Below are 27,053 nucleotides of genomic sequence, written 5' to 3'. Positions count from 1 at the left end.
TCTGTTAACACGTTTTTGTTTCTATCATTTAATCTTTTTAATATTTTCTTAATTTAATTTTTCTCTAAATTCTATCTTATTAAATTTTTTTCTTTTTATTTTTTTTTTCCGTTTACTCTCCGTTAGTTTATTCATTTATCTATGATTTATTTCTTCTCTAAATTTATTTATTATTTAACTTTTTATGCTTTTAATTTTCTTTCTCGTCAGATCAGGTCTATCTTCAATAAACTGGGGGGTTGTAATTAATTCATCATGCTCCAATGTGCATGGCCCGAGTAATTGCATTGCTAATGAACTTAAAATACCGTAATATTAATATTAATCATAATTATAATTATTAATCACTAATAATGAAAAATAGCTGTAGTTAATTAATTAAACGTAGTAATAATTTATTATAGACGCATTTAATTTTAATTATAATAAAATAGAAGGTTTTAGGAGAGATAGCTAAACATAAATATTTTTTTTTGGAAGAATACTCAATTATTATTCTATTAAATTTATTGATGACTATTTTTCGAGAAAATTATTAAATAAATTACATAAATAATTTTTTAAAATATTCACCTAAATAACTATAAAAAAGTATATTAGAGTTGACAAATGCACGCTAATGTAAAAATTATTTAGAAGGCAGCAGTCCCCTTTAGTAGAAGTTTTTCTTTATCGATAAAATATTCAACTGAATCGATTAAGAAGTTTTTTTTATTCGTCTCAGCTGTTTGAAGTCTAAAGCTTGCAATAAATAATAATTTAATACATTTTTAAATCCATTAAAGTTACATTATGTTATTTTTCCACTTAAGAAAATTAAAAAAAAAACTTAGTTGCCCTCTAAGCTAAAACCTTCTTAAATTAGTATTAAATATTCATAAAAAATAATTTTATTAAACAATTAGTTATTTAGCCATTTAGTTGTTAAGTAATTAGTAATTAGTAATAATTAATAAAAAAAGACAAATATTTTTTACGCTTGATTTACTGTGATTAAAAATAGGATGAAGGGAGAAAAACAGCGGCTAGTACCTATTTAATAGATCAAAGTATCCAAGATTTCAATAAGGGTGGTCTGGAAATGCAAGTACACCATCAAGGTACCCTCGGTAGACGTATCAATCATGTGCCAAATGTGATGCCATTAGACTCGCCACCGCAACGTACCACTGCCAGTGGGACTCTCTCTGGTGGGTCAACTACTACATGTCAACTAACAACTGCTACTCGTCTTGAGACTCTCAATAGGTGCAAAAACCTCTCAAGTTTATTGCACTTGATTGATGTGATCCCATCATTTAATTATTGCTGACCAGACAATTATTGTAAAATTATTTTCCGCAGCTTCTTTATTTTTTTTAATCCAGTCTAAAAATTAATAATTCCCTAAGAAAAAATTCTACAAAAATTATTTTGATAAAAATTTTGAGCACTTAATTTTTTGTTTAATTTTTCACTGACTTTAAATTCTTTACATGCATTTGATTAAAGGCCGTAGTCAGATTTTGAGGAAAAGACCCTTTACGACCTCAAATTGCCGCAGCCTTAAAGAAAAAAAAAATATGCACGCATGATTTTTAAAAATGTAGATTTTATAATTATTTATTTATTCATTCATCAGCTTCATTAAATAAGTCTGGTCAGCCATCATCCCTTCGACTGCTATATCATTAAATGTTGATTAAATTCTAGTGAAAAAATAAGAAATAAATAATTAACATTGTCATGAGCAATCATCAACATACATTTGTTCATATGAAACAGAATGAAAATGAACCAAAAGAACATTATCCTCAATCAACTTCATCATTAATTCATTTAATTCTGGCATGAATTATTTGATCAGCTGCTTATTTAATTACAATTTACAAAACACTGACGCAAAAAAGGAAATAATAGTTTATTTATTAATAATGATGGTGAAGACATAATGAGGCACGCAAAGCTAACAATACACTTGCGAGGTTTTTGTTTTATGCATGCATATATTTCAATAATTTTATTGTTAATATATTTTTAACTTTAATCTCTGGTACATATTGCCAGCATTTATTTATATTTATAATAACTGATAACTCAGTATTAACCCATTTATTTTTCAATAATACTGATCAATAAGTTAATAAAAATTTAATATCATTATTCGATAATTAATTAATGGTGAACGCGATTGAATTATAACAATATTATATCTTTTAGTATCGATCACATCCAAACTGAATGCAATTTTTTTTTCAAGCGGATTTAAATTAATTTCATAGAAAAAAATTTTTTCACATCAAAAATAATTTTTAAAGACAAAATTTAGTTATCTTGCTTCAAAATTTCATTCTCTCTTATAAAAAAACTAAATTTTCATTAAAAAAAAAAAAAAAAAAATAAATTTAGGCTTCAATAAATAACGAAAAATATTTAAAGCTTCTTTTTATCATTAAAAAGTTTAATAGAAATCAGAAAATTGTTTAATTTTTGAACCAATGTGTTTTAAAATAATAAAATGCTTGATTAAGAATAGAATTTTTGAATATTAAATTTTGTACTCTTCATGCAAGTATTTTATTAATTCAAAAGTTAATTAAAAGAGTTAAATATTGTGCCACGAGAATGCAATTTTGAAAAAAAATAATTTTCGTGAATTAAATAAATTTTTTCAATTGAAAATTTTAGTAAAAAAAAAATTATTAAATTTAAAAATTTAAAAATAAACGATTAATATTAAAATTAATTATTAACTAAAAAAAAAATCTTAACAAACTTTGACGAAAAATTTTCACTGAGCAGTATAAAAAAAAAAAAAAAATGGGTTCATTAATAAATGACAAATATGAGAATAAAAACATAAAAAACTAATGAAAAAATTTTCAGTTTCGAAATCGAGTTACATCGGGAATCCCAGTCCAGCTCCGCCCAGCGACGTAAATTTCTACAGTGTGGAGATGGACAGTGGCCGCTATATGGGGTATGAAACGAACCCTAGCCCGGTGCCGGTGTTGAACGAACCCGGACCAGGCGCTTATTATCCGTCCCTTGGCAGCGGGCATCACCACGTTGGTGCGTTACACACGGGAGCGAATACCGGGACACTGACGAGGAATCGTACGCTACCGCGTCCTGTACCCCCTCCCGACGTCACTGTAATGACTGCAGGAACAAAATCACCCCAGCCCCCATTAGTGCCGCCCCCGCCAATCACTTTTGCACGTGCGGGTCCAATCCCCGTACACTCCCACGGCCATCCATTGTCAACTTTCACCTCAACACCTAATTACTCTGACATTGATGGACATCTTGTCTGAGATTCATCCGACGTCTCGGACATCCGCATCGGCCATTACCATCACCTCCACCACCACAATCATCATCTTGTCCACTCACCGACGCCGAACTCCGAGACGCGAACTCACTCTGAACGGGTTACTCGACTCTAAATTTTTTTTACAACACAGTAAACTAAAAATATTATTATTTTAAATAATAATATATAAATATTAAAATATACTGAGTGAGTGTGATAAATATACATAATATATATATAGAGACAAAACAGTGCAACTAGTGTGATTAATATCAATCCTCATCGAACGTAACAAACTCTTTCATATTAAGTAATTAACTATTATACCTGTACATATTGATAAGATAATCCTCTAATGCGGTTTTAATTCATTTTTTTAATTTATTTACATAAGATTTTTTTTTATTCGCTTAAATCATTAATTATCCAGTTTTTGGATAATTTGTGAGTAGAAAAGACCAAGTACCCACTTATTAATATTACTTTTATTATTATTATTAATTATTACTATTACTAGCTGATACAATATATTTTATTACACCTTTCAATCAACGATTATCAATCTTTAAACTCTAATCTAATTCGATAAAAAATAAATATTGGCTGTATGAAGTGCGGTTAAAATTTTCTCAAGTTATTAAATGAAACTCGCTTCTAATTATCGCCTAAAAATCAAGAAAGACGATTTAAAATTTTAGATCTGTTGATTTCTTCAGATTAACTTTCGGGTTTTTCAAAAATTTTATTTTTTCAAAATCATCCCTGAATTATAGCAAATAAAACAAAAAAAATTTGTTTTTGAATTTTAGCGAGACTAACGCACAGCTATTCATTTTTATTTATATAGATTATTTTATTAATTACTATTTTGTTCTAAAACTTGAGTAAAAAAATAATTAATAAATAATTGGACTGTCTGTTATATATATTTATATTACAATAAGTAAATATTGTTTTTATATAATTGCTGATAAAAATAAAAAAGACAGATTAAATGGTGTTGCAAAAAGTACGGATTTATCACTGCCGCACTTAGTCAATGTATATACATTTAATTACAGAGTGGATTATTTAAAAAAGTTTTAACGAGGTAGTTATATTTAATCCTAAACCTCTCATCAAGTCTGATAGTATATAAACATATACCTACGTATGTTCTACAATAGATAATTTATTTATCGCTTTCCTCAGTACGTTAATGTGCTTATTCACCGACTGCTAGGAAATATTACAATAAATAAAAAAATTACATTTTTTAAATACATTTTTAAGTTTACGATATCGTTGATTTTAATTAAATTGACAGTTACGTACAAATGGGATTATAAAAAAAAAATAAAATCTCTGGACGGTGATATTTTTTTTAGTTGATATATTTTATTCCATTTTATAAAAGACATTAATTTTTATAAGCGTAGATATAATTAATTTTTTATTATTGATTTATAAAAATAAGATTAAGGTACTCGCGGGTAATAAGGTCTAAGTGATAGAAATGCTATTTAAAAAAGCCGCTTGCTAAAAAAAAATTTGAATAAATGGTAAAAAATTTTTTATAATTTTATATTTAAAAATTGTAAATCGTTATAATTTTTATCAATATTTTAAAAAGTATTTTTTCCAAAAATCTCCCTTAGCTAGGCCTTATTACCCACCGGTATCTTATTTTATAAAATAAAAAAAATAATAAAGTGGGTATCGTTGGCTTATCGATAAATTTTATTGATATTACTTTGATATATTAATTAGGAATATTAATAATGAATAATAAATTAACTTGTGTAAATAAATAAATGAAACGTAATGTATCATGAATATTTGATTTAATGGAATAAGTATTGATTGTAAAAACATTAAATAAATAACAACGTGACATGTGAAAAATAATGGAACATATGAGGGTCTCTTGTTTATTGAATATACGCTATTAATAAATGAATAAACATTTAAATAGTGAGGACTATTTGCTAAGGCATTGAATATTAAATTTTATTATTACGAGTACGTTCAAAATTTATTAGCGTTATATTTAAATAAAATTAAAAATCAATGCGTGATTTTGTTTATTGAAAATTAAAATTAATGGAATTAAGCCTAAATATTTATTAGTCGGCGTATATATTTTTGAAAGAAAAAATAATAAAATTTGTTCAAAAATTTAATAAGTTATTTATTGATATTTAATACTAATTGTTGCATAAAATACATTATTTTTAATTGCTAATTTATTTACCCTTAAATTTGATTATAAAATTTCTTATTTAAAATTACAGTAAATTAATTTTCAATAAAAATTGTTTATTATTAAATAAATAAATAAAAATAGTGTATTTTAAGCGCAAAGTATTTTAAAAAAATTTTATGAAGATTAATAAAATATAAAAATAAAAAAAAAAATATTTAATTAGCATACGCCAATTGTTATTTAATTATTGCAATTATTTGTTACAGTAGATACACAGGCTTATATATAATTCCTATTATTATTATTATTATTATTATTATTATTAAAACAGATAAAGAAAATAATTAAATAATAACGTGTATTGTTATGCTGTTGTGTGTGGAGCCGCACTGATCGGCTTAGACTGATAAAAAAACTCATAAAACCCTAAAAAAATAAATAAATAAAATAAAAACATTCACGTATGCTCAATTAGAGAACATGTTCGCGCATAATTAAGAATTCTATTTACATATACATGTTTTATATTTGTAATTGATAAAGAAGAATAATAAAAATAAAAATTGTCTATACTTAAAATACTTAAATAATAAAGTTGATCAATTAATTGATTAATTACTATAAAATGACAAAAAAAAAATATTGAATTAATATCCTAATTAGCGTGAAAGATAAAGATATTATTGAAAGGTACGAATAAAGTTATAGATTGTGTAATCTCCAAAGTATTTGCTCATCAAAGTGCTAGAAATGTTAATAATTAATTTTAAAAAATATTAATTAATTTAATAACGGACCGATATTCGTCCAGAATGGTACCTTGGAGATGGAGATACCATCTGAATGGCTTGATATGTTTAAAATAATTTTTCATTTATTATTATTGATTACATGAATTATTATTATCACTTTTATTATTAAAAATTATTCCGTTGATTATTGTAAGGTATAGTCAATCCTAATTATACAATCATTAAGGTATGAAAATAAAATTAACTATTAATTAATAATTAGAGATAAATAATTATAAAATTTAAAAATAATTAATCGTTTTAATGTATGTAAATAGTGTAAATATATATATTAACAAAAAAAAAAGTTAGATAGATATAAAAATTAATTGAAAATATAAATAACGAATTATATCAAGGCTAAAAGTATGAAAGAGAGAGAGAGAGAATTTTTTAAACATACAAATGATGGAGCTTTTCTTATAGAATATCTTTGTAACATTCTTATGTTGTTTTTTATACTTTTTAATCTCTTAAACTTTAAGAAATACAAACTATTGATTTTTAACAAATTTTTTTTTTTAACGAATAAATATTTTTTTATTTACATTAGAATTTTTTACAATGAATTTTTTCACCGTAAATTAAATAAATATTATATTATAAATTATAATAAATACTAGTAAAAAAAAAAAACAAACAAGTCCTAATGATAAAATTTTTTTTTGGTAAATTTTTATTTTACACATACCTTTGTGTGGTATGTTGCTTCCATTTATGTGCCAACTATAAAAGAAACAAAAAAAAAAAAAAAACAACAAGAATGAAACCTTTTTTATTTAAATGAATGTAAAGTTGAATTGAATTGAATGATTCGATAAATAAAATAAATATACATTACTCAATAAACATTACGATGATATGAAAAATAAAAAAAAAATTTATTAACGTGAATTAAATGTTGAGTGTAATGATTATCAGCTAAAGATTTTTCGTTATCACTTATATAGGAGCAATCACTGTTTTTGAGTACAATGTACACATGTTAAAGAATGTTCTCCATTATAAATAACAACGTATCGTAAAAAATAATTTAATACTCTTTGTCATCAGCATAAATGTTACTGTAATAAAATTGTCTGTTATAATTAATTATTAAAATAATTTATTCGTAAATTTTTTAATCAAAGAAATTATATATAATTTAAAAAAAAAAAAGAAAAAAGACAGATTCACTTTGATCCAGTTATTATAAAAGTATTTATCGAATAATAATTATTAAAATTATTTAATTTTTTATAAAAGACAATTTTACTACAGATTATATAATTAATAATTTAATTAATTAATTAATATATAATTGTAAATATATATAGTATTTTTACATTCTAATTCTAAATTCCATTTCCGATTCTAAATGGTACATTACTCTGTGTGCTTCGCCTGTCATCTCTGTATCACTCGACAATCTCTCTGCATTCTCGATATCGCAATTTACTTTTTTTATACACGAAAAAAAAAAAAAAAAAATAACAATTATAATAATAACTTATAATGATAATATATCGCATTACAGATGCCATAAGAGCGTAAGATAAAAATTTTATTTTTTTTTCAAGTCCAAAAAAATTTTTAGTTTGAAAAAAAAAAAATTTTTTTTTGTTTTTCTCTGTGATGAAAAAAATTTTCAGATAGTAGCTAGTATAATTCAGATTATACTGGGTGATATCTGGATTATACTGGGTAATATCTGGATTATACTATCTACTATCTGAAAAAATTTTTCACCACAGAAAAAAGCAAAAAAAAATTTTTTCTTCAAACTAAAAATTTTTTTGAACTTAGAAAAAATTATAAAATTTTTTTTATACGCCCTTACGGCATCTGGAACACGATAAAAATGACAAAAAATAAACACACTAATAATTAGTTTGTTGATTTGATATTGATTTTAAAAAATATTATTAAGTTACTGCCAAATTATTCCTGCCTTTTGTGATAACAAACAAGAGTGAAGTCAACGAGTTTCGCTAATTTTAAAAATATAAATAAAAATAAATCAATTATCTTAAAAAAAAAAAAAAATTTTATAATAAATTTAATTGCGTATGTGTGTCGATATAAATATAAAAAATAAACGTGAATATAAATATAAAAATAAAATAAATGTAAAAATTTACTTGAGCTCAATAATTTTTATTATTTTATAAATTACAATAAATTATTTCGTTTGTATACTTACACTTATTTAAAATTACGCATGGAGACAGAGTGAAGCTCAGCAGACTAGTCTTTAATTTAAAACCAAAGTAATGAGAAATAAAAATGAATGTAGTGATTAAGAATCTCCATCGTATTGTACACTTGAGTGTCTAAAAAATCCAAGATAAGTATGTTTAAATAAAATAAAAATAAATAAAATAATAACAATAAATAAAACTCAATCATTGTATATTAGATAATACGATTAAGGAATAGGATAACCATCTAAGCGACGTATTACGAGTATTTTTTATTATTAATTAATTATAAGTTACAATTATATTATTTCATTTAATTATTATCATTATTTTTTATTGTTTCTATTATTTTAAGACTTATTTTTTTAATAGTTAACTATTTAATTATGTGCATTGTTTATTGAACGTAATGTATCTGTACACCATTTCTTATTGTTTTTTTTTTTTTTTTAAATTAATATTAAATGTCAACATGAAAATAATTATTATTTATTTTAATATCATTTTTATTTATCACTTAATCCATTTCTGATATCCGAATATCCAAACATTTAGCGATAAATTAATTAAAGTAGCGGTGGCATGGCGGTTTTCGGCCAGTTCTATTCCAGCTCAGCTCCTAGGAACATCCCAGCTAATTAATGTAAACGAGCAGGACGATTATCCGCTAATCCAGTGAGTTGATTTTATTTTTGTCTTCTTTTTAATGGCAATTGAAATTTGTCCCCTCTGTTTGTTGCTGGCAATCAAAAAAATTTAATATTGAAATAATTCAAGCATTAAATTACAATTTTTTACAGTTTTTTAATAATAAAAATAAAAACAGAGCAGATTCTTTTCATTGGGTGAATATTAACGCGCTCCACTTGTCATCTTCTCTTGAAAAGATATATATATTTGTTAAAATACCACACATTAATTCATTTTCACTCCCACTTTTTATTTAGAAGGTAACTCGAGTTATTAAAGCCTGCATGATGATTACTATAACTTCAACTCGCTCTTTTAATATTTACTCTCAGGTTGATTTTACCGAAGAAAAATTTATACGTATTTATTTATTTATTTATTTAAACGCCAATCGGCTTCATACAAATTGAAAATACAAAAAAATTTATTTTTATTTTTTAGAGAAGAAAGTATGAATAGAAAATAATAAAAAAAATTTTTTAAATCTTAAAATTGTTAGTAACTGTGTTTGACATAGATTAAATTTTTGAAATAAATTAAAATTGTATTTCTTTACATCGAAGAAAAAAGGTATATAAATAATAATGATAATATTAATAATAATAAAAGGTAAAAGGTAGCAATAAAAAAAAAGTTTATTTTTTAACAGATTTGACCCGTACCGGTAAATCGAGCCTACGTCGATAGAATTAATGAATACTGTCTCAGGGTTTTCATATAGGCAGAAGTTATCTGTAGTCACATTGCGTTCTGAGAATCTCTAACAACAATCTTATCAAAAAGATTTATCTTCACAAAAAAACTAAAACTTTCATTTTAAATCGTGAATTTGATCATTTGTATTCACAAACATTTATTTACTGCGAATTAAAACATTGGAATACAAACAGTCATCTATATTTTACTCTCACATTTAAATTAAAGCCTATTTAATATTCTGATAATCCGTCTTTTAAAAAAAGTAAAGGAAAGTACTATTTTCTCATCAAGAATTGACTAATTAAATAAACAAACAGTAAAAATACGATAGAGAAAAATATTAAAAAAAAAAAAAATAAATTAAATTAATTTTATTGAAATTTTGATATTAATATTTCCAAAAATTGATCATTTTTTTAATTTTTTTAAAGTAAAAAAAAAAATTAAAAATTTTAATACGTAAAAAATTAAAATTATTAATTTCTTCTTTTAGTGTTATAAATTTTCAATAAAAAAATTTTAATAAAAAAAAAATTAATTAGAATTAATTAGTTAACTGTATTACGTTTTAACGGACTTATAAATGTTTATTATGCATGATTTTTATTATCATATGATAGGAAGCAAGAATAGCTCAGATAAAATCCGGTCAATATTTGAAAATAAACATAACAAACTTTTTCTCCCCAATACATTGCACTTTACACTATAGCATTAAACTGAGCGTGTATATGGTTAAATTGTAGCCAATGTCCTGGCGTACTTGATTACAAGAAGATTGCTTTTACCTTCTCGTGAAATAAGAAGGGATTACTTGTAGTATAAAATCACCTGGGAAACTGTTCGCCAGCCAGTTTGTGTACGAACCCCGTCCTTTACACCACGGGACAATAAATTTTATCTATTATTTATAGAAAAAAAAAAAAAATAAACATTTTAATCTATTATTAATAAATTAATAAATCTTTTTATTTATGTAAAAATTTTTAACAGTGAAAATGTTGCGAGTGAGTATTTTAATTAATTTTTTTCTTTCAATAAAAAATTTAATTTTTAAAAATTTATTTTTTTTTTGTAGATATTATTAATTGTTTCGTCATATTTAATGACTTCTCACTGCCTCACTGTTAGTGGTAAGTATTTATTAATATAATAAAATAATTTATTAGTAGAAAAAAAATCAAAATTTGTATGAAATTTGTGAGAAAAAAAAATTAAGTGGGTAAATTATTTAATTAGTATCGTGAATAGATAATGAGCATAGAAACGGTGAACTTGAATATTGAGGATAAAAGATTCCTACAAGCTAGATAGAAAAATGAGTGTTCTACTTTCTTTGTAATATGTAACGTTATGCATGACACACATGTTCGATGGCATGCATCACCGGGTTCGCAAAGTTATTTTCATGCCGAAGGATTAGAAAACCAAATGTTATAATAAATACAAAAAAAAAATAATAATAATAATAATAACGCTGAAAAGAAAACAACAACAATAACAATATAACTAATAAAAAGAAAATAAGATAAGAAAAAAAAAAAACAAACGTGGAAATTACATCTGACTTTTTACGACTTTCTCCCAGAATAATTTCTCTTACTCGCGAGTTACTAGATATCACTTGCAAATTGGAAAGGCCGTGGATTTTATTTCATGCTCAGTAGAATCTCTTCTAAATCATCAAGGCCACAGAATTTTATTTCCATTACCAACTAGTGCATAGTAACCGTTATAAAATAAATCAAAAGTAATAGTTAATATTAACATTAGCTATTATCAGTCAATTAAATATAAAAAAAAAAAAAAAAAAAAAAAAAAACTTGATTTTTACTAATTTTTTTTCTTCTTCTTTTCTTCCCATTGCAGCTGGCTACACAGTGGGAACACGAAGCCGCGATTACAATCCAGGAAGCTATAGTACATCGGGAGGGTTCGTCGGTCTATCATCATCAGGATCCCCGCAAAGATCATCATCATCATCATCCTCGCAAGGATCATCATCACTGTCATCGTTATCAAAAGACACCCACGCGGACTTAACGGATCAATTAACGAGTAGCGGTAGTTACGGAGGAGCCGGATCTCATCGGTACTCAACATCGACTGGCGGCCACTCTGCCGGTGGAAGTGACGATAACACTCAGGGACTTGCCACCGGGTACTCGTCCTCTAATACCGATAACATAAATAGTATCTCCAGTCCTTACACAAATACCAATACAAATACTAATTCCAATGACATATACACCTCCACGGATGTTAATCCATACTCTGGGTCCTCGGACAGCAGTTACGGGAATGCCGGGCATGGATCTCAATCTTTATCAAATTACGCTAGTCATTCTATTGGTGCCGACCACAACTCGATTGACTACAACTCTTACGGTGCGTCGTCTTCTTCCTCTGCGGGGGGCTTTGGCCCGAAAGTCGCCGCTTTTAATCCCAAAAGCCACCCTCACGGGCACAGCGGGTACAGCGGGCACTACGGAATCGGCTCGGGGATGAAATTTCTGTCTAACCCGCACCCGAATTACCCCGCATCGAATCATTTGAACTCGTACCCCGGACACATTGGTGCTTACTCCGGTGGAAGGCACGGAGGACCGGGATTGCCCAGCTCGGCTGCTCTGACGAGCTACGGCAGCCACGGAGGACCTGGCTTAAGTTACCCCGGATCGCACGGGTTCAACGACGGGCCTCGTTACTCTGGATCGTCGGTCAATTACTTGGGCAATCACGGCAGCGGTCCCGGAAATTTAATCCATGGGGGCGGACCTTCCTCTCCGGTTCATCGCAACATTCCCTCATTTTTACTTGGTGCTGCTTCAAGCGTTAACCCGACGTTTGTCAAAAGTCCATCTTCATTTTTCTCGGGCTCGTTTGGTCCCAAAGCGGGGAACAAATTCGTGATCATTAAAGACGCCGGTGGTGCTGGACCGAGTCATTTGATGCATCCGGAGACAGGAGGAGGATTTTCCGGAGGAATGTTTGCTGGCAATGGTGGTTACAAGGTCAGGAGTGCCGGGCCGTACTCTGCGGGATCCACGAATCATTTTACCAGTGGGAACTATCCAAGTCATCCCGGTCACGCTTCCTCGATAGGATACTCAGGCTCTGTTGGACATCACCATGCTCTTGCGGCAGCTTCTTCTCCGACTGGATCTTATTTTGGATATTGATTTTCGTTATAAATCATTGTTATTAATATTATTAATGTTTTATTTATTTATTTATTTTTTTAATTTATGTTTGATTATTTTTTATGCGTGTTTTTGATTTTGTGTTTGTATTTTGATATATTTTATTTAAATTATTATTAATGTAGATCTTGTTTTAATTGCTGTTATAAATTACAATTTATAATAAAGTTGTTTATAATAATTATACTGTTTATTTTTTTATAAAATTAGAGTTAGATTTTATTGAAAGTGGTGAGGCACTTTGAGGCGGTGTTCGAAATATTTTTGGTTTCGATGTAAATGCTCCCTCTTCTTCACTGGTTGATACTTCATTTGCGACTTTTGATAATTCGCTGACACTAAAAATAAATTTATTTCTAAAGTCATTTTTTAGATTTTAAATTCATTGTTTTTACTTGACTATAAAAAATTTTTAAAATAAAACCACAAATATAAAAATATTTAATCGCAAAAAATAGATAATAATAGGTGTCGTTTACGCATATCTCAACAATAATTACTTTTAATCGAAGTTCAATCAAACTTACAATAATGGAAAAGTATTCAAATCTTCATGAACTGAAACAAGATTAAAATTCATTAAAATTTTGATAATTTTTATTTTTACTAATAATTTATTAAATTTACTGATGCTAATTATTAAGTTAGTCAAAAATCCATTTTTTGATAAATTTTAAAACATTTATAATTTTATTTATTTTTCTTCTTCTGCGTGTAAAAAAACAAACAATTTAAAAAACTCTTGAAATATCTCAAAATTTTTTTTTCTTTATAATTTTTTCAAAAATAATTTTTTATTAAACCATTGACTTTTTTTTAAATTATTCTATTTTTAAAAAACTTTATAAGAAAAAAATTTATTTTAAAATTTTTTAAATCTAAATTACTACAAAATTTTATTTTTCCTCCTTTACTTCCGTTAAAAATATTGTATTCTTCTTTCAAGATCAATACTACAGACATAAACACATTTTATAGAGAAAGTCATAGATGTTAAACTTAATATATAATTCATATTTATTTTATAAGTTTCTCATATAAACGCTCGTATACATATATAAAACTTATAGAACCATAATACTATAAGCTATAACTGTAGAAAATAATAATAAATATAATAATTTTATTTTGTCTTACTTACCGATTTCTGTGTCTTCAATTGCAGTTGCTGTTAAAGTTTCATCCATTATTTTTCTGCAATAAAAATTTTACAATCATTATTATAATTTAATAACATTATTCATTTAAATTAACGAGTAATATTTAATAATTATTTGCAAATAAATAATGAAAATAAAATAAACGCACATATTATTTAATTTCTTCAAAATTAGTTATAGAATAGAATTGAATTGAATAGAAACAATTCAAATATCAAACTGCGAATTGACTTTCTCATCATAAACATTTAGCAGCGATGCCGATATTAAATTAGATTTAAAAATTATAAATTCATCATTGTCATTATCATTGCTATCAATTGTTTCACTTAATGAAGAAAAATTAAATTCTCTTGTTATTGTTTCATGACTTGATAAATTATCAATGTTAATAGCAGACGTAGAAATTGAACAATTAACTTTCAATTTTTTACTATCAATTAACTCTCCGTTATTTATATAATTTTCTTCTACTGCTGTTAATTTTATTGGGTTAACTATTAATTTGTAACTGAAAGACGATAATCTTGGCGAAAAATAAATAAATCAATAAATTATATATTAATTACATCGAGATAAAAGTAATTGAATCGGTAATTACCGCGGAGACTGACTTGATTCAACAGACTGTAAATTGAAATCTGCTGATTTTGATTTATCTGTAATTTCGACAGGTCCGCGGAATTTATCATCCGGGAACGTGTTCAGAGATAATGAGTAGCTAGCAGCTAATAATGTTTCACCAAATAAATCACCCGGATTAACTTTAACCGGGTCCATTTCGTCTAATTCATCATCCAGATTGTCATAATCTTCACGGTCGTCATCCTCATTTATTATTTCATCAATTGTTTCATTGGCGGGACGTCGATGTCTCAATAGAATGTGATCGATGTGTTTTCTAAAAATTTTACGTCTTTGATTATTAGTTTATGTTTTTATGTAATTTATAAAAAATAATTAATGCATGCAAACTACTATTTAATATGTAAGTAGAAAAAATAAATAATTATTTGAAAAATTGTTGCAAAAGAAAAAAAATACTTCTATTCTACTTTCACACGCAAGTGTAAGCGATTATCACAATTAAAATTTTGTTTTCTATCACTTAAGGTCATTAAAAAAATTAATATTTGACATTATTTTTTGTGTTCTACTTTCTACAAAATTTTGGTGATTACTGTGAAAATATAACTAAACTAAATGCTAAAATTAATACAAATATACTAACAATATAACAATAAAAATACGGTTATTATTTTTTCTTCAATATTGGAGTTAAAATTAAAATTTCTAAATTATTTTATTATTTAATGATTGATATTATTTCTAAATTTTTTAATTTAAATTGTTTTTAAGCAATAAAGATACGAAAAAATTAATAAGGACTTTATAAAAATAAAATATTTTTATAATAATGTTATTCTACTAAAATTTCACTCAAAATTTGAGATTAAGCTTTAAAAATTAATTTTTATTATAAAAGACAGTGTTAAAATAATTTTCATACTATTTTTCACCAAACAAGAGACTAATTATTTTTTACAGTAAGTTAAAAAATAAATTGGAGTAAAAAGTACTGATAAAAAATTTGTGATTTCTATATTGTTGTTATAAGAAGTCTAAAAATCATAATTGAAGCAATTTTCTATGTCTTAATTATTTTAAAAATAATTTAACCTATTTTTTTCTAAAAATAGATATCGCTAAATTTTTTTTTTTCAATTATTAATAAAGGATAAATTGATTTTTAATAACCTTAATTCACCAGATCTATATCTTCGATGATACTCCAGAATAGATCCCAATCCAATTACCTTAGCTTCTTTATTAATAGTACTATTGGCAATAAAATTATTAAGAGCGCCATTGACATACGGTAAAGCCTATAAAAATAATTTTTAAAATAGCTTATTTAAAAAAAAAAAAAATTGTAGGCGTGTTAGTGGATTATTAGTATTACAGGCAAGTGTTCTAATGACAGTAGAATGATTAATGTAGATATGAGGATCGTTGGCATCGCAGCAGCACGCACTTGTGCCTCTTTCTGTAGTGATAAATTCATTAAAAGTGCTGTTGCATATTCTAATCTGTACGTGCCCATTGTATGACACTCGGCTTTCAAATGATGAATCAACCATTCTACAAGACCAGCTGCGATCATGTATAATCTCTGATTTCTTCGTAAAGAAAGTTTTTGTAGAGTTGCGATTATCATGTCACAGGTAAAAGCGTCTATTGATTCAGCATTTGTGCTATCAAAGCACTGTACTACCTTTATAACAGTTACAATTTTTTTTTTATAATTAATTATTATTATTCATAATGTCTAAGCTAATAGTGATTAATAATTAGTACAAAAGAGTCATTTTACAGAAATTATTCAACTTCTTGTTAAAATAATTAGAAATAAAAATTCATTTCAATTTTAATTTGTAAATTAATCACCAATTATTGTAAAATGATTTTTTAGCCAATTAATTAAATTAAAATTTAATTATTACCACATTTAAAATGGTAGGACCGACCGCTAGATAATCCCGGCCAGATTTAAATGAAGCGAAGGTATTTAATAATCTTGCTGCTGACTGCTGTAAAGGATGTGGCTCAACTACATCCAACGGTATTAATAAATACGGTAAAATTGAAGATTTTCCACTGAGATCATTTGAAGTTTGTGAATTATGATTTAATTCTAGTAAATCATTTTTTACATACTCATTTATCGTTTCAGCGCGTTCAATTGGTTGACTTAGTGTTATTTTCTAATATTTAAAATTAAATTATTAATTATTAATATTCATTATAATTATATGTATTTATTCATCGCTATAATAGAGAATTAAAAACATCTGTAAATACACAATAAAAAATTTTTCGTCAAATTCAACATATAAATTTTTTTTTTACACAAACTTAGTGTAAAAATTTTTATACTTTACACAATGACAAAAATTATTTACTGGCGTAGGAGTGATATTTAATTAATAATCAAAAACTATGTTGTTGACTTATAGTAATAATGTAATAATAGTTCTAGTAATTACCCATCGCAGTGCTTGTAGGAGTAACAATTTTTTTTTAACGCTTTCACTAATAAGATGTAATTTAATTTTATGATAATTTAGGTACTTTGATAACAGCGGGACCATACTCAGCATAGACTTTCTATTACTTGCAATTGAAAAATCATCATCTTGCTCGGATTGTAGCTAAACCAAAAAAATAATTTTAATTACTAATCATTAATCCTTCTATATATTTTATTTTTATCACAGTAAAAAATATTGTAAGATTGTTTTTTAGTTGCTAGTTCTAATGGAAAAAAAAAATATTTCAATATTTTGAACAGTTAGCACGAAAAAATTTCACTTCTAAATAGCACAATTGCAAAAATAAAAATATTTAATTTATATTTAATGTGAAAAAAAAAATGATAGTAAATAATTACTTGTTCGTGAGAAGAATCGTAATTAAAAACATCTGGATAGATTTGTCGACAAGTTTGAAGTGTTACACGTAAATCAACGGGTTCACCGTGTATGGATTTCTCAATAGCTTCAGTAAATACACTTGCAATATCACGGATTCTCTGGTACTCTAAGTGTAATTTATGAAAATTTTTTTTCAATTTTTGATATTTACGATGTACATTATACAATTGAGATTTAGTCAGCATTAACTCTTGGTTGGAGTAATTAGTGCCAGTACTATTTGGAGTATTCAATCGACGAGTTGCTGATGTGTTTATTATTATAGCCGGATGATTAAATCCATTTGTGCGTAATACATTTGGTGGAGGCACCTCATTGCCATTATCGGTTTGTGTACTTCTTCAATATTTCATAAATTAATAATTCAAAATTAAATCTTTAAATTATGTAGTTAATATTGTCATTCTATTAAATTAAATTAAAAAAAAAAAAAAAAAAAAAAAAAAACTGGAGAGTAAACATGTGGTGCATCCGCCCCCAGGAGATATGTTTATAATCATAACATTAGAATACTAAGTAGATACTAAAAAAACATGTCAGCTCTGAAAGTTTCAGACCCCTTATATCTCATATTATTTCTAGGTACATTAATAAAAAATTTTACAAATAAATTTTAAAAATATCATTCAGCAGTAAAAAAAAACGTGTCACGAAATAAATCAGATCAGTGGAATTTACTTTATAAATTATCTTACAGACTTATTTATAATTCTTTAGTAATTTCTTGTTTTTTAGTATCACGCTTACTTGAATGTGACCTTTTATAAGTTAAATATAATATAATCTATACATAAAAATAATCTCGTACATACTCTTCATTTTGTAAATATAAATAATTTAAGTTAGCTGTTTATAGTTTTTTTTATTATTTAATTTTTTTCTAAACATCGCTAAATAAACCTATTTCTGTGCAATTCTCGAGCTAAAATTTTAGAATTAAAAAATAAAGTAAGTAATAATATAAAAAATATTTTTTAGTTCTAATTTAATAATTAAAAAATTAAAAATGTCGGCTAACTTTAATATTATATGAAAATAAAACTAAATTTTTTTTTTTAAATTAAAAGAAAAAATTTCACATCTAGAAAATTTTAAAAACTATGCGTGCAATTTTTTTAAATTCTAATTTAAGATTAATTAATAAAAAAAAGTCAAAATTGTTGAACGTCAGTTAATTTTAATTAAATTGCAATTATCTGATAATAATAAAGTTAGCCGACGTTTTTAATTTTTTTTAATTTATTAAATTATAACAAAAATATATTTTTAAAAAATTGCATATGTAATTTTTAAAATTTTCTACATGTGAAATTTTTTCTTTTAAATAATTTTTCAATAAAATAAATTATTAAAATTTTTAAATAAATATAAAAAAAAAAAAACTCTTACCTAGAACAAACAATAAACCGTTTGTTATTCATAATATTATACTCTTCACGATTAGCTCCTAAGAAGTCGGGTATATCTCGATCATTTACACTTAACGGTAATGGTATAAATTTACTCTCAAACTTTTCATTTTTATCATTAAAACCACAACTATTATTTTCGCTTTCTAATTTAGCCTCATCAGAGCTGTCTATTAAAGATTTATTTAATTGTATGAAACCACTGGAAGTACTTCGATTAATCATAACTTTTTGATTTTTTATAAATTCTCCGGATGTTTTTACCGCGTTATTTGAATTCATCTTGAGATTCTCATTTCTGTCAACATAACAATTGAAATTATTATTTAAAACATTAAAAAATAAACTACTTAGCTTCATTTAAATAAATAAATTTCAGGATAAATTAATATAGCTTTTACCTGGACAAAATTTCCATTTACTATAGAAATAAAAATCAATAGAATGAAACCAAAACAAATACATAAATTTACATGCATAACCAGCGTTTATTGATCGTTTTTTTAATTTACATACTCCATTTGTGGTTTTATATTATTTTATTAATTAATTAATTAATTAATTTAATAATTAAATTTTATTATTTATTGATTAAATGGAAGTATTTTTAATAATTATTTTTATTGTTTTACTAATTTTTTTTTGTTATTAGCTGAATTATGTCAAACTTTCTAGTGTAAACAAATGACTAACCTCGCGTCAGCGATTAAGATCAACAATAATAAAAATAAATTTAAATGAGTTAATAAATAAATATGGAAACTAATTCGACAAATATGTTGACGTCGTTAAATTTAATTAAAAATGTAAGTACAATATTTTTAGTGATAATGTAAAATAAATTACTATTTAAAAGTTTCATCTAATTTATAGGTTAAGTATTTACAATAAAAATTGATGTAAATTAAGTTAGCTGACATTTAAAAATTTTTAGAATTTTCTTTTACTGAAAAAATGATGACAAAAAAATTTTCAACTGTAAAAAATTTGAAAAACAGTTAATTTATTAAATTTAAACTAAAAAATATTTTTTTTAAATTGCACTTAGAGTTTATCGAATTTTTTAAAAATAAAAATTTTTCGATTATTTTTCTTTTATTAAATTAGAACTAAAAATTTTTAGATGTCAGTTAACTTAATTTACATTAATTAATTAATCTATGGATTTCTAACAACAGATACCACCTTCGGCGTACTACGTCCCGAATTTTATAACTAATAATGAAGAAGAGGAATTAATGAAGCATGTAAGTTTATGTCCACTGCCTAAATGGACCCAATTGAGTAATAGAAGATTACAAAATTGGGGTGGAATTCCACATCAAAAGGGGATGGTTGCTGAAGAAATACCAAAAGTATTTATTTTTTTATATTAAATAATTATTTATTAATTATAATTATAGATAGTGGTTAATTATACCTATAAACATTAATTTTTAATTTTAAACAGTGGTTGAAAAAATATATGGACAGAATATCATCATTAAATATTTTTAGCAATGATAAACTGCCTAATCACGTTCTAATTAATGAATATTTAAGTGGTCAAGGAATAATGGTAATTATTTATAAAATAATAATTCTTAACTAATTATTTACAATATTAACATATATATATATATATATATATTTTTTTTTTTTTTTTTTTTTTTCAATTAAGGGACACACTGATGGACCACTTTTTCACCCTATTGTCACAACGATAAGTTGTGGATCTTACACACTTCTTGAGTTTACAAAACGCTTAGATACTGAAGAAGTATATTACAATTATTTTTATAATTATTACTTATTACAGGCATCTACTTAACACTATATTATTTTCAGAATCAAAGACAGTTGAAACCAGAATTTTCGTTCCTACTTGAACGAAGAAGTCTCTTAGTTCTTCAAGATACATTATATCACGACTATTTACACTCAATAAGTGAGTGCAACTATGATACAATTGAATCAAGTTACATACGCAATTTAAATTTATGTTCATTTAAATATGAAGAAGGTGAAAAACTTAATCGTAAGACAAGAATTTCATTGACCATACGTCATGTGCCAAAAACTAGTAAACTAAAGCTTAAATTCTAATTTTCTATATTATTTATTATAAATATAAAAGTTGATAATATTTTCAATTATTGTTATTTTTATAAAACATTAATTAAATTAATTATTTTGTAAAGATTTCAATACTAATATTATTATTGAAAAAAAAAAAAAGTATGACAGTTGATTCCGACACGATTCTCATGATGATACTTGCATGGCGACATCATTATCTTCATAATTTTCAAGGCTGACATCCATTATTTCTTCATCAGACTCGTCTAACATCTCTTGTAATGAATGAATTGATGATATTAACACGTGGAATTGTTTTCTTCGCATCTCCAGTTTATGTTCTAGTTGCTCAGATTTTTCCTAGAGTAAAACAAAAATAATTATTTTCTCACGTTTTTTAAAATTCTTTATACTATTCTAAATCTCATGGGTCGAAGTAAAAATCAATAAATAATATTATTTAAATTGTAAATTTATAAATTTATAATAAGTTCTCTATAAGTGTATTTTTAAGGCCTATCAACAAAAAAATTTGTTCTAAAGAATTATTTAAAAAAAAACTGCATTTTTAATTTATTAAAATTTCTAAATACTCATTTTTTTATGCAGCAATTTATTTATTAGAAAAATTATTAAGTATCAGCTAAATTAATTTTTAAAAATAATTACCTTCAAAAATCCAAGTTCTTGATTTAAAGTCTCCAATTTCAAATTAGTTTCTTTTCTATCAGGCTGCTCGTTGATGACTTTGGCCAGGACATCATACTCGATCCGATTCTTGCGTATTTGTTTGGCTTCTTGCAACTCAGCTTTAGTAGTTTCAATATCCTTTTTGGCCTGTTCTATTTCATTTCCAATGTCTTCGTACAATTTTTTATAATTTTTCAATTCATCCTGACTCATAGCCGACATGAAGCGTGATTTTTTCTGAGCGAATTCACACTGTGCAAGACTAGCTAAAATACGTTCATGGAGCGTGTTGTCGACATCCGGATTATTAGCCCACTTTATAAATGATTTTAATAGCATATTTATCCGTCTGTCATCACCAATACCGTCACCATCAACTAGCAGACGACGTCTTATCACTTCTTCGTCAGACATTTTAATTTATTTAAACTAGTTTTGCACTTAGTTACACGTGATCAGGAGCTGGTTATTTTAGGTTATGATTTTGTGTATATTTATTTGAATTGTACGTCTACACAGAATTATATCCAGATACGAAATAATACGAAATAATAACTTATACTGATTCAGTATTACTGAACTCAAGCGCCAACTAAAGGTTTATGCGCATGCGCACACTTTAAAATACAAGCCGCCATCTTGAGAGAGAACTGATTCCTTATTGGTTACAATTATGGCGCGCTATTCAAATTTCTAGTTTTAAAAAATTTTAAATGTAAAAATTAATAAAAATTACAAGTGAAAATTTTTGGAAGCATTTTTTTAATGTAATTGATTTGTTAAAAAAATTTTTAAAATCAACAGTTGACGGCTAACTTTAGTGTTATATTTTATATATCAACAGATTTGACAACTTTGAGATTTTTAATTTTAATTGAAGAAAATAAAACATTCCATATGATTATAAATACTTTACATGTATATATAAATTGGAATAACAATCAATAATAAGGATTATAATAATTAATAATTATAAAAAAGGTATAAAACTACAAATAGGATCAAGTAAAAGTAAAGCGGCTTCTACAATGCATAATGATCCTCTTGCAATACTGTAACTACGTACAAATTGTAATGATTTTTCAAAAACAACTTCTTTGATACTTTCGAAACTGATGTGGAGGAATTCATGAATAATGAAGGATCCAGAAATAACAAACAGAAAAGCTCCGATGACACAAAAAGCTGTATTCTGGAATAAAAAAAAAAAATTCATTTTTTAAAAAATTGTGATATTGGATTTTTTTTAACTGTTCATTTTTCAAAAAAAAAATGTATCAAAAAAAAATCGAAATTATGACCAAAAATACGTTTGACCGCACTTGTAAATAATTACCAAAAATTATTACAATGTTTTAAATGAACATTTACAAGTTTTAAAAATTAATTTCAATATTTGACATAAATAATAAATTTTTTACGTACCGGAATTTGACTAATAGGTGATGCAAACAAACCACTTGCCAATGATACGAATATAATGATTAAATATGCTACAACACAGTACCAGTTGACAAGTACTCGGTTGGTATTGATTCAGCATTTATTTTGATGTTTAAATTGGGTATTTTATCAACCAATTCATTCAAAAGAGCACTGCTGTCATCGGGTTGTGAATAATTTTTTGTATGCACGTCAATGCCAAAAATACAACATACTACAATCTGAAATTATTTTTTTTAATAAAAAAAAAATCAACCCACATATCGTTGTATTTAAAACATTAATTAATTCAAAATTTTTTTTATACCAATTGCAGAATTTTGATTATTGAAATTGATGGCAATTGCGTTGGAAATATCTGAAAAATCCGGAGTACATGTAATCAAAATATCAGACAAATAAATAAGAATTAAAAAGATTTTTTTTTGAGTAAAATCACTAATAAGTAGTTAAAGTTACAAGTATGTAATTATATTTTAACTTACCGACTTCCAGATGTTAATAAGACAGCAAGACATTGTAATGTGAGTCTTAATAAATAAAATAATATATTTTGACGGGTATTGTGTTTAAATAGAGATTAATAAAATTAATTTAATTACTTTGAATGTAGTCAATTATCAATCAAAAATTACGTCGCTTAATAATTTAATTTATTTGAAGACAATTATTTAATTCATAAAATTTTAATAAATATTTTTTAAGAAATAAGAAAAAAATTTATTTTTATAAAATCTAAATACAATTAATTAATAAAATTATGTTAATTAACAAGGTAGAAAACTGCAAAGAGCATCAAGAAGAAGTAAGGCAGCTTCAAAAATACATAGAGGCCCTCTCGCAAGATTTAGATTACGCAAATTTTGAAATAGATCTTTTAAATCTATTTGTTTAATGCTTTCGAAACTTATGCTTTGATAATCTTTGATAAGCAGTGATCCTGATGTAACGAAAAGAAAAGCTCCGAGTGCGCAAAAAGTAACATTCTGTAAATAAATTTTTATTACAGGTTCAAGTTTAATTTTACTAGCTCAGATAATTTGATGACTTCACAAATACTTACAGGAAGCTTAGTTAGCGGGGATCCGAACAAACCACTTATGAATGATACGAAAATAATAATAAAATATGCTACTACTGTGCCAGTCGAAATGTATTCTGTCGGAATTGATTCAGCATTTAATTTTATGTTTAAAAGTGGAATCGTTATGTTATTTTCTGGTATTTTATCCACTAATTCGTTTAAAAGAGTTTCATTTTTTGAAGAATCTGAATATGCTTTACCCCGTATATCGAGGCCGAATATACAACAGACAACTATCTGCAATTTTTATTTTTAATTTGATAATTCAATTAGTATTTTAAGTCAATTTTATTTTTAACTTACAAATTGTAAGATTTTTATGAATGAAATTGTCGGACAGCAGGCCATGATGCTCTTCGATGATAAACAGAAAAATATTATTATTAGATAAGATTAATCAAATCAATTTACTCTAACACTTAGTGACTAATGTTTTCTAGTAATTAATAAAATAATTTTTTTTTTTTTGAAATTATAATGACAATAAGAAATATAAATTTTAATATTTATGAAAACATTTATAGAAAAATATATATTTATATTTATAAACAAAAATCTTTTGTAAGAAGAATAATTTTTTTCACTAAAGAAAATATTTTTTTAAATCGTTTATTTTTCATAGCAGAATGTTAAAAAATATGTACAATAAAAATTTAATTACATTTTAATAGACATTTAAGTCTTGATACCGAACACGTGTTTTATGTAAATAACTATCAAGAATTTTAAGATTATTCACATAAAATTTTTTATCGTAAATTTTATCATTACGCTAATCTTTCAATTAGTCTATTTAATTAATATTAATTACTTAAAGAACCAATTGATTGAATGAATATTATTAAGTATTATTAAATTTTTATCAAAAATAATTACAGTTATCTATTATTCGGGAAAAAATAATTAAATAAATTTAAATATCTTACATTTAAATAAAAATTACTTTGTTAATATCAAAATGCTCTTGAAAAAAAGTGTCTGCTTCAATATTACTTTGACGTGCTGATATCAATCACTGACATACTATTGAATTGTTCAACGTGTCAGAATACTTGCAAGGTTTTGCCGTGATAAGCGTTCGTTTTTATTGTTTCAAACTAATACAGCTCACCGATATTGATAACAGCGGTAACTTATGTATATTAATGAAATCCATAGAAATATAAAATAAAATTTGATAAGGTGTTCTTATGATGATGCACTATCTTAACAGTTGCGGATATAAAAGAGTATTTTCTGCATTTGATTTTTTTATATCATAAAAAAAAAATGAATGAGTAAGTAGGTTAATTAGTATTCTCGGTGTGAGAATTACTGCTGAGAATTCAATGCCGTGTTAAGATAATTAACTCGTTAAATTTTTAAAAGAACTGTTAAGAAAATATTTTTGTTGTTATCTTAACTTGGAATTTCATGTTTTTATAATTATACTTGATAAAAATTTCAGTTTTTATAAAGTTATACAAAATCTATCAATGTTCTAGTTAGGAAATTGCCTCGATATTTTTAAGGTGATACTTTGAAATTTTTAAATACTTTGAAAATATTTTTTTTTCCTTTACAAAAAGATGTAAAATTTAAAAAAAAAATCCAAGTGACCAATTTGATTGTAAATGATTTTCGGAATTTAAAAAAAATTTTGTTGTACATTTAAAATTAAAAGAAACAATTTTGGAACGTACTTTGTGCGTGGTTGCAGAATATTTTACTTTTTATGAAATTAGTGAAATCTATCTGCTAGAACTTGACAAAATTTGAAGTACACATTATTTTAATTTCATTAATTTTACATATTACATTTATCAAATAAATAAAAATGAAATATTATCCTGTTATTTAATAATTTCTAACAACCTCACAATTAATTTGATACATACTACATATTTTATTCAACATCTATCTTCATAATGGAATAAAATAATTTTTAAAATAGTCAAGGGAGCAAAAAAAAAATTAACAGACAGTTTGAAAATCCATTTTACGTCAAAACTTAATTTCATTCGTGCTAACTGAGGCACTGTTCGACGATAAAGTTGTTTTCTGCTGACTCTAAATTCTACTACTGTCCGACCACAGGCTACTCAATCTACTGTTTGTTCCACTGAACGACAGAGCTCGCGCTTGACACAATTTTTCAATCAAAACCGATAAGTGTGCAATCTTGAGATTTTGTCTGAATTCAAAAAATAATCTCCAAATCTTCTGTTGAACCGTCAATTATCAAATTCTTTTAAATTTACTTTTCAAACTCCCTACAAGTAGCGAAAAGTTTGAATAATTATTTTGAAACTTAATTTTTATAAAAATGGTATTCTTATGGCTCACAAATCTAGCGTCTTATGCAATTATACAGTCGCGAGTAGTTTCAGGATCTTGTCCTTTGCTGTCCAAACCAAAATAACATACAATGAAAAATAAAATACATGAACAGAAAAAAAGAATTGATTTGAATCAAATGAAAAAATTTTGAACCAAGAAAATAATTTTTCAATTTAAAAAATTTAATTATCTTGAATCAAGACGAAAAATTCATGAATCAAGTAAATTTTACTCTAACTAAGAAAAATCTCTTGTTTAAGAATTTTTCTAGTCAAATAAAAAAAATGAACTTCTTCAAAATTATCTACTTGATTCAAATAAATTTTTTTTTCTGTGTGTATTTATATAAAAAG

At 25.3% G+C, this 27,053-nt stretch overlaps 6 protein-coding genes across 9 annotated transcripts in view; 3 read left to right on the top strand and 3 right to left on the bottom strand.

Moving 5' to 3' along the window:
• Sns (sticks and stones) overlaps nt 1–5,470 on the top strand; it is a 38,412-nt gene extending 32,942 nt beyond the window's left edge. The window contains exons 16-17 of the mRNA XM_074239327.1: nt 1,004–1,190; nt 2,866–5,470. Coding sequence (XP_074095428.1) covers nt 1,004–1,190; nt 2,866–3,296 — 618 coding nt within the window. The 3' untranslated portion in view covers nt 3,297–5,470. The remainder of the gene's footprint in view (nt 1–1,003; nt 1,191–2,865) is intronic.
• Alg10 (alpha-1,2-glucosyltransferase Alg10) overlaps nt 1–27,053 on the bottom strand; it is a 73,072-nt gene that overhangs the window by 5,805 nt on the left and 40,214 nt on the right. The window contains exons 4-6 of one of the 2 annotated variants that reach the window (XM_074239333.1): nt 24,685–24,735; nt 24,361–24,618; nt 23,934–24,283 (exon numbers count right to left, since the gene is read on the bottom strand). The exons of the other annotated variant lie outside the window; for it this stretch is intronic. Of the exons in view, the coding sequence (XP_074095434.1) occupies nt 24,065–24,283; nt 24,361–24,618; nt 24,685–24,735 (528 nt within the window). The 3' untranslated portion in view covers nt 23,934–24,064. Of the gene's footprint in view, nt 1–23,933; nt 24,284–24,360; nt 24,619–24,684; nt 24,736–27,053 lie in introns of those variants that run through there. 2 annotated transcript variants of the gene reach the window in all.
• On the top strand, nt 10,867–13,022 carry LOC141525053 (uncharacterized). Its single transcript, XM_074239335.1, has 2 exons — nt 10,867–10,973; nt 11,710–13,022. Exons 1-2 carry the CDS (start codon nt 10,946–10,948, stop codon nt 13,020–13,022), a joined length of 1,341 nt encoding a protein of 446 aa, XP_074095436.1. The 5' UTR covers nt 10,867–10,945.
• LOC141525051 (lisH domain-containing protein ARMC9) lies at nt 13,223–19,539 on the bottom strand. Of its 3 annotated transcripts, none has more exons than XM_074239329.1 (11): nt 19,508–19,539; nt 19,087–19,404; nt 17,655–18,036; nt 17,251–17,415; nt 16,708–16,968; nt 16,167–16,478; nt 15,962–16,089; nt 14,805–15,104; nt 14,185–14,237; nt 13,571–13,601; nt 13,223–13,381 (listed from the first exon to the last, which is right to left on the bottom strand). In XM_074239329.1, the coding sequence occupies exons 1-11, from the start codon at nt 19,522–19,524 to the stop codon at nt 13,234–13,236; spliced, it is 2,115 nt and encodes a 704-aa protein (XP_074095430.1). In that variant the 5' UTR covers nt 19,525–19,539; the 3' UTR covers nt 13,223–13,233. The 3 variants fall into 3 exon arrangements, with proteins under 3 accessions (XP_074095430.1, XP_074095431.1, XP_074095432.1); XM_074239330.1 differs by having other exon boundaries at nt 17,655–18,033; XM_074239331.1 differs by lacking the exons at nt 16,167–16,478; nt 16,708–16,968.
• Nucleotides 19,761–21,215, top strand: LOC141525055 (alpha-ketoglutarate-dependent dioxygenase alkB homolog 6). The gene is made up of 5 exons (XM_074239339.1): nt 19,761–19,912; nt 20,285–20,461; nt 20,557–20,664; nt 20,767–20,865; nt 20,934–21,215. The coding sequence occupies exons 1-5, from the start codon at nt 19,862–19,864 to the stop codon at nt 21,189–21,191; spliced, it is 693 nt and encodes a 230-aa protein (XP_074095440.1). The 5' UTR covers nt 19,761–19,861; the 3' UTR covers nt 21,192–21,215.
• On the bottom strand, nt 21,181–22,352 carry Thoc7 (THO complex subunit 7). Its single transcript, XM_074239340.1, has 2 exons — nt 21,834–22,352; nt 21,181–21,524 (listed from the first exon to the last, which is right to left on the bottom strand). The coding sequence occupies exons 1-2, from the start codon at nt 22,266–22,268 to the stop codon at nt 21,351–21,353; spliced, it is 609 nt and encodes a 202-aa protein (XP_074095441.1). The 5' UTR covers nt 22,269–22,352; the 3' UTR covers nt 21,181–21,350.

The sequence above is a fragment of the Cotesia typhae genome, unplaced genomic scaffold, assembly GCF_013202065.1.
Source record: "Cotesia typhae breed Kobodo isofemale line unplaced genomic scaffold, CoteBio_Ctyphae contig_23, whole genome shotgun sequence".
NCBI lineage: Eukaryota > Metazoa > Arthropoda > Insecta > Hymenoptera > Braconidae > Cotesia > Cotesia typhae.
This window is presented reverse-complemented; position numbering and strand designations above follow the sequence as displayed.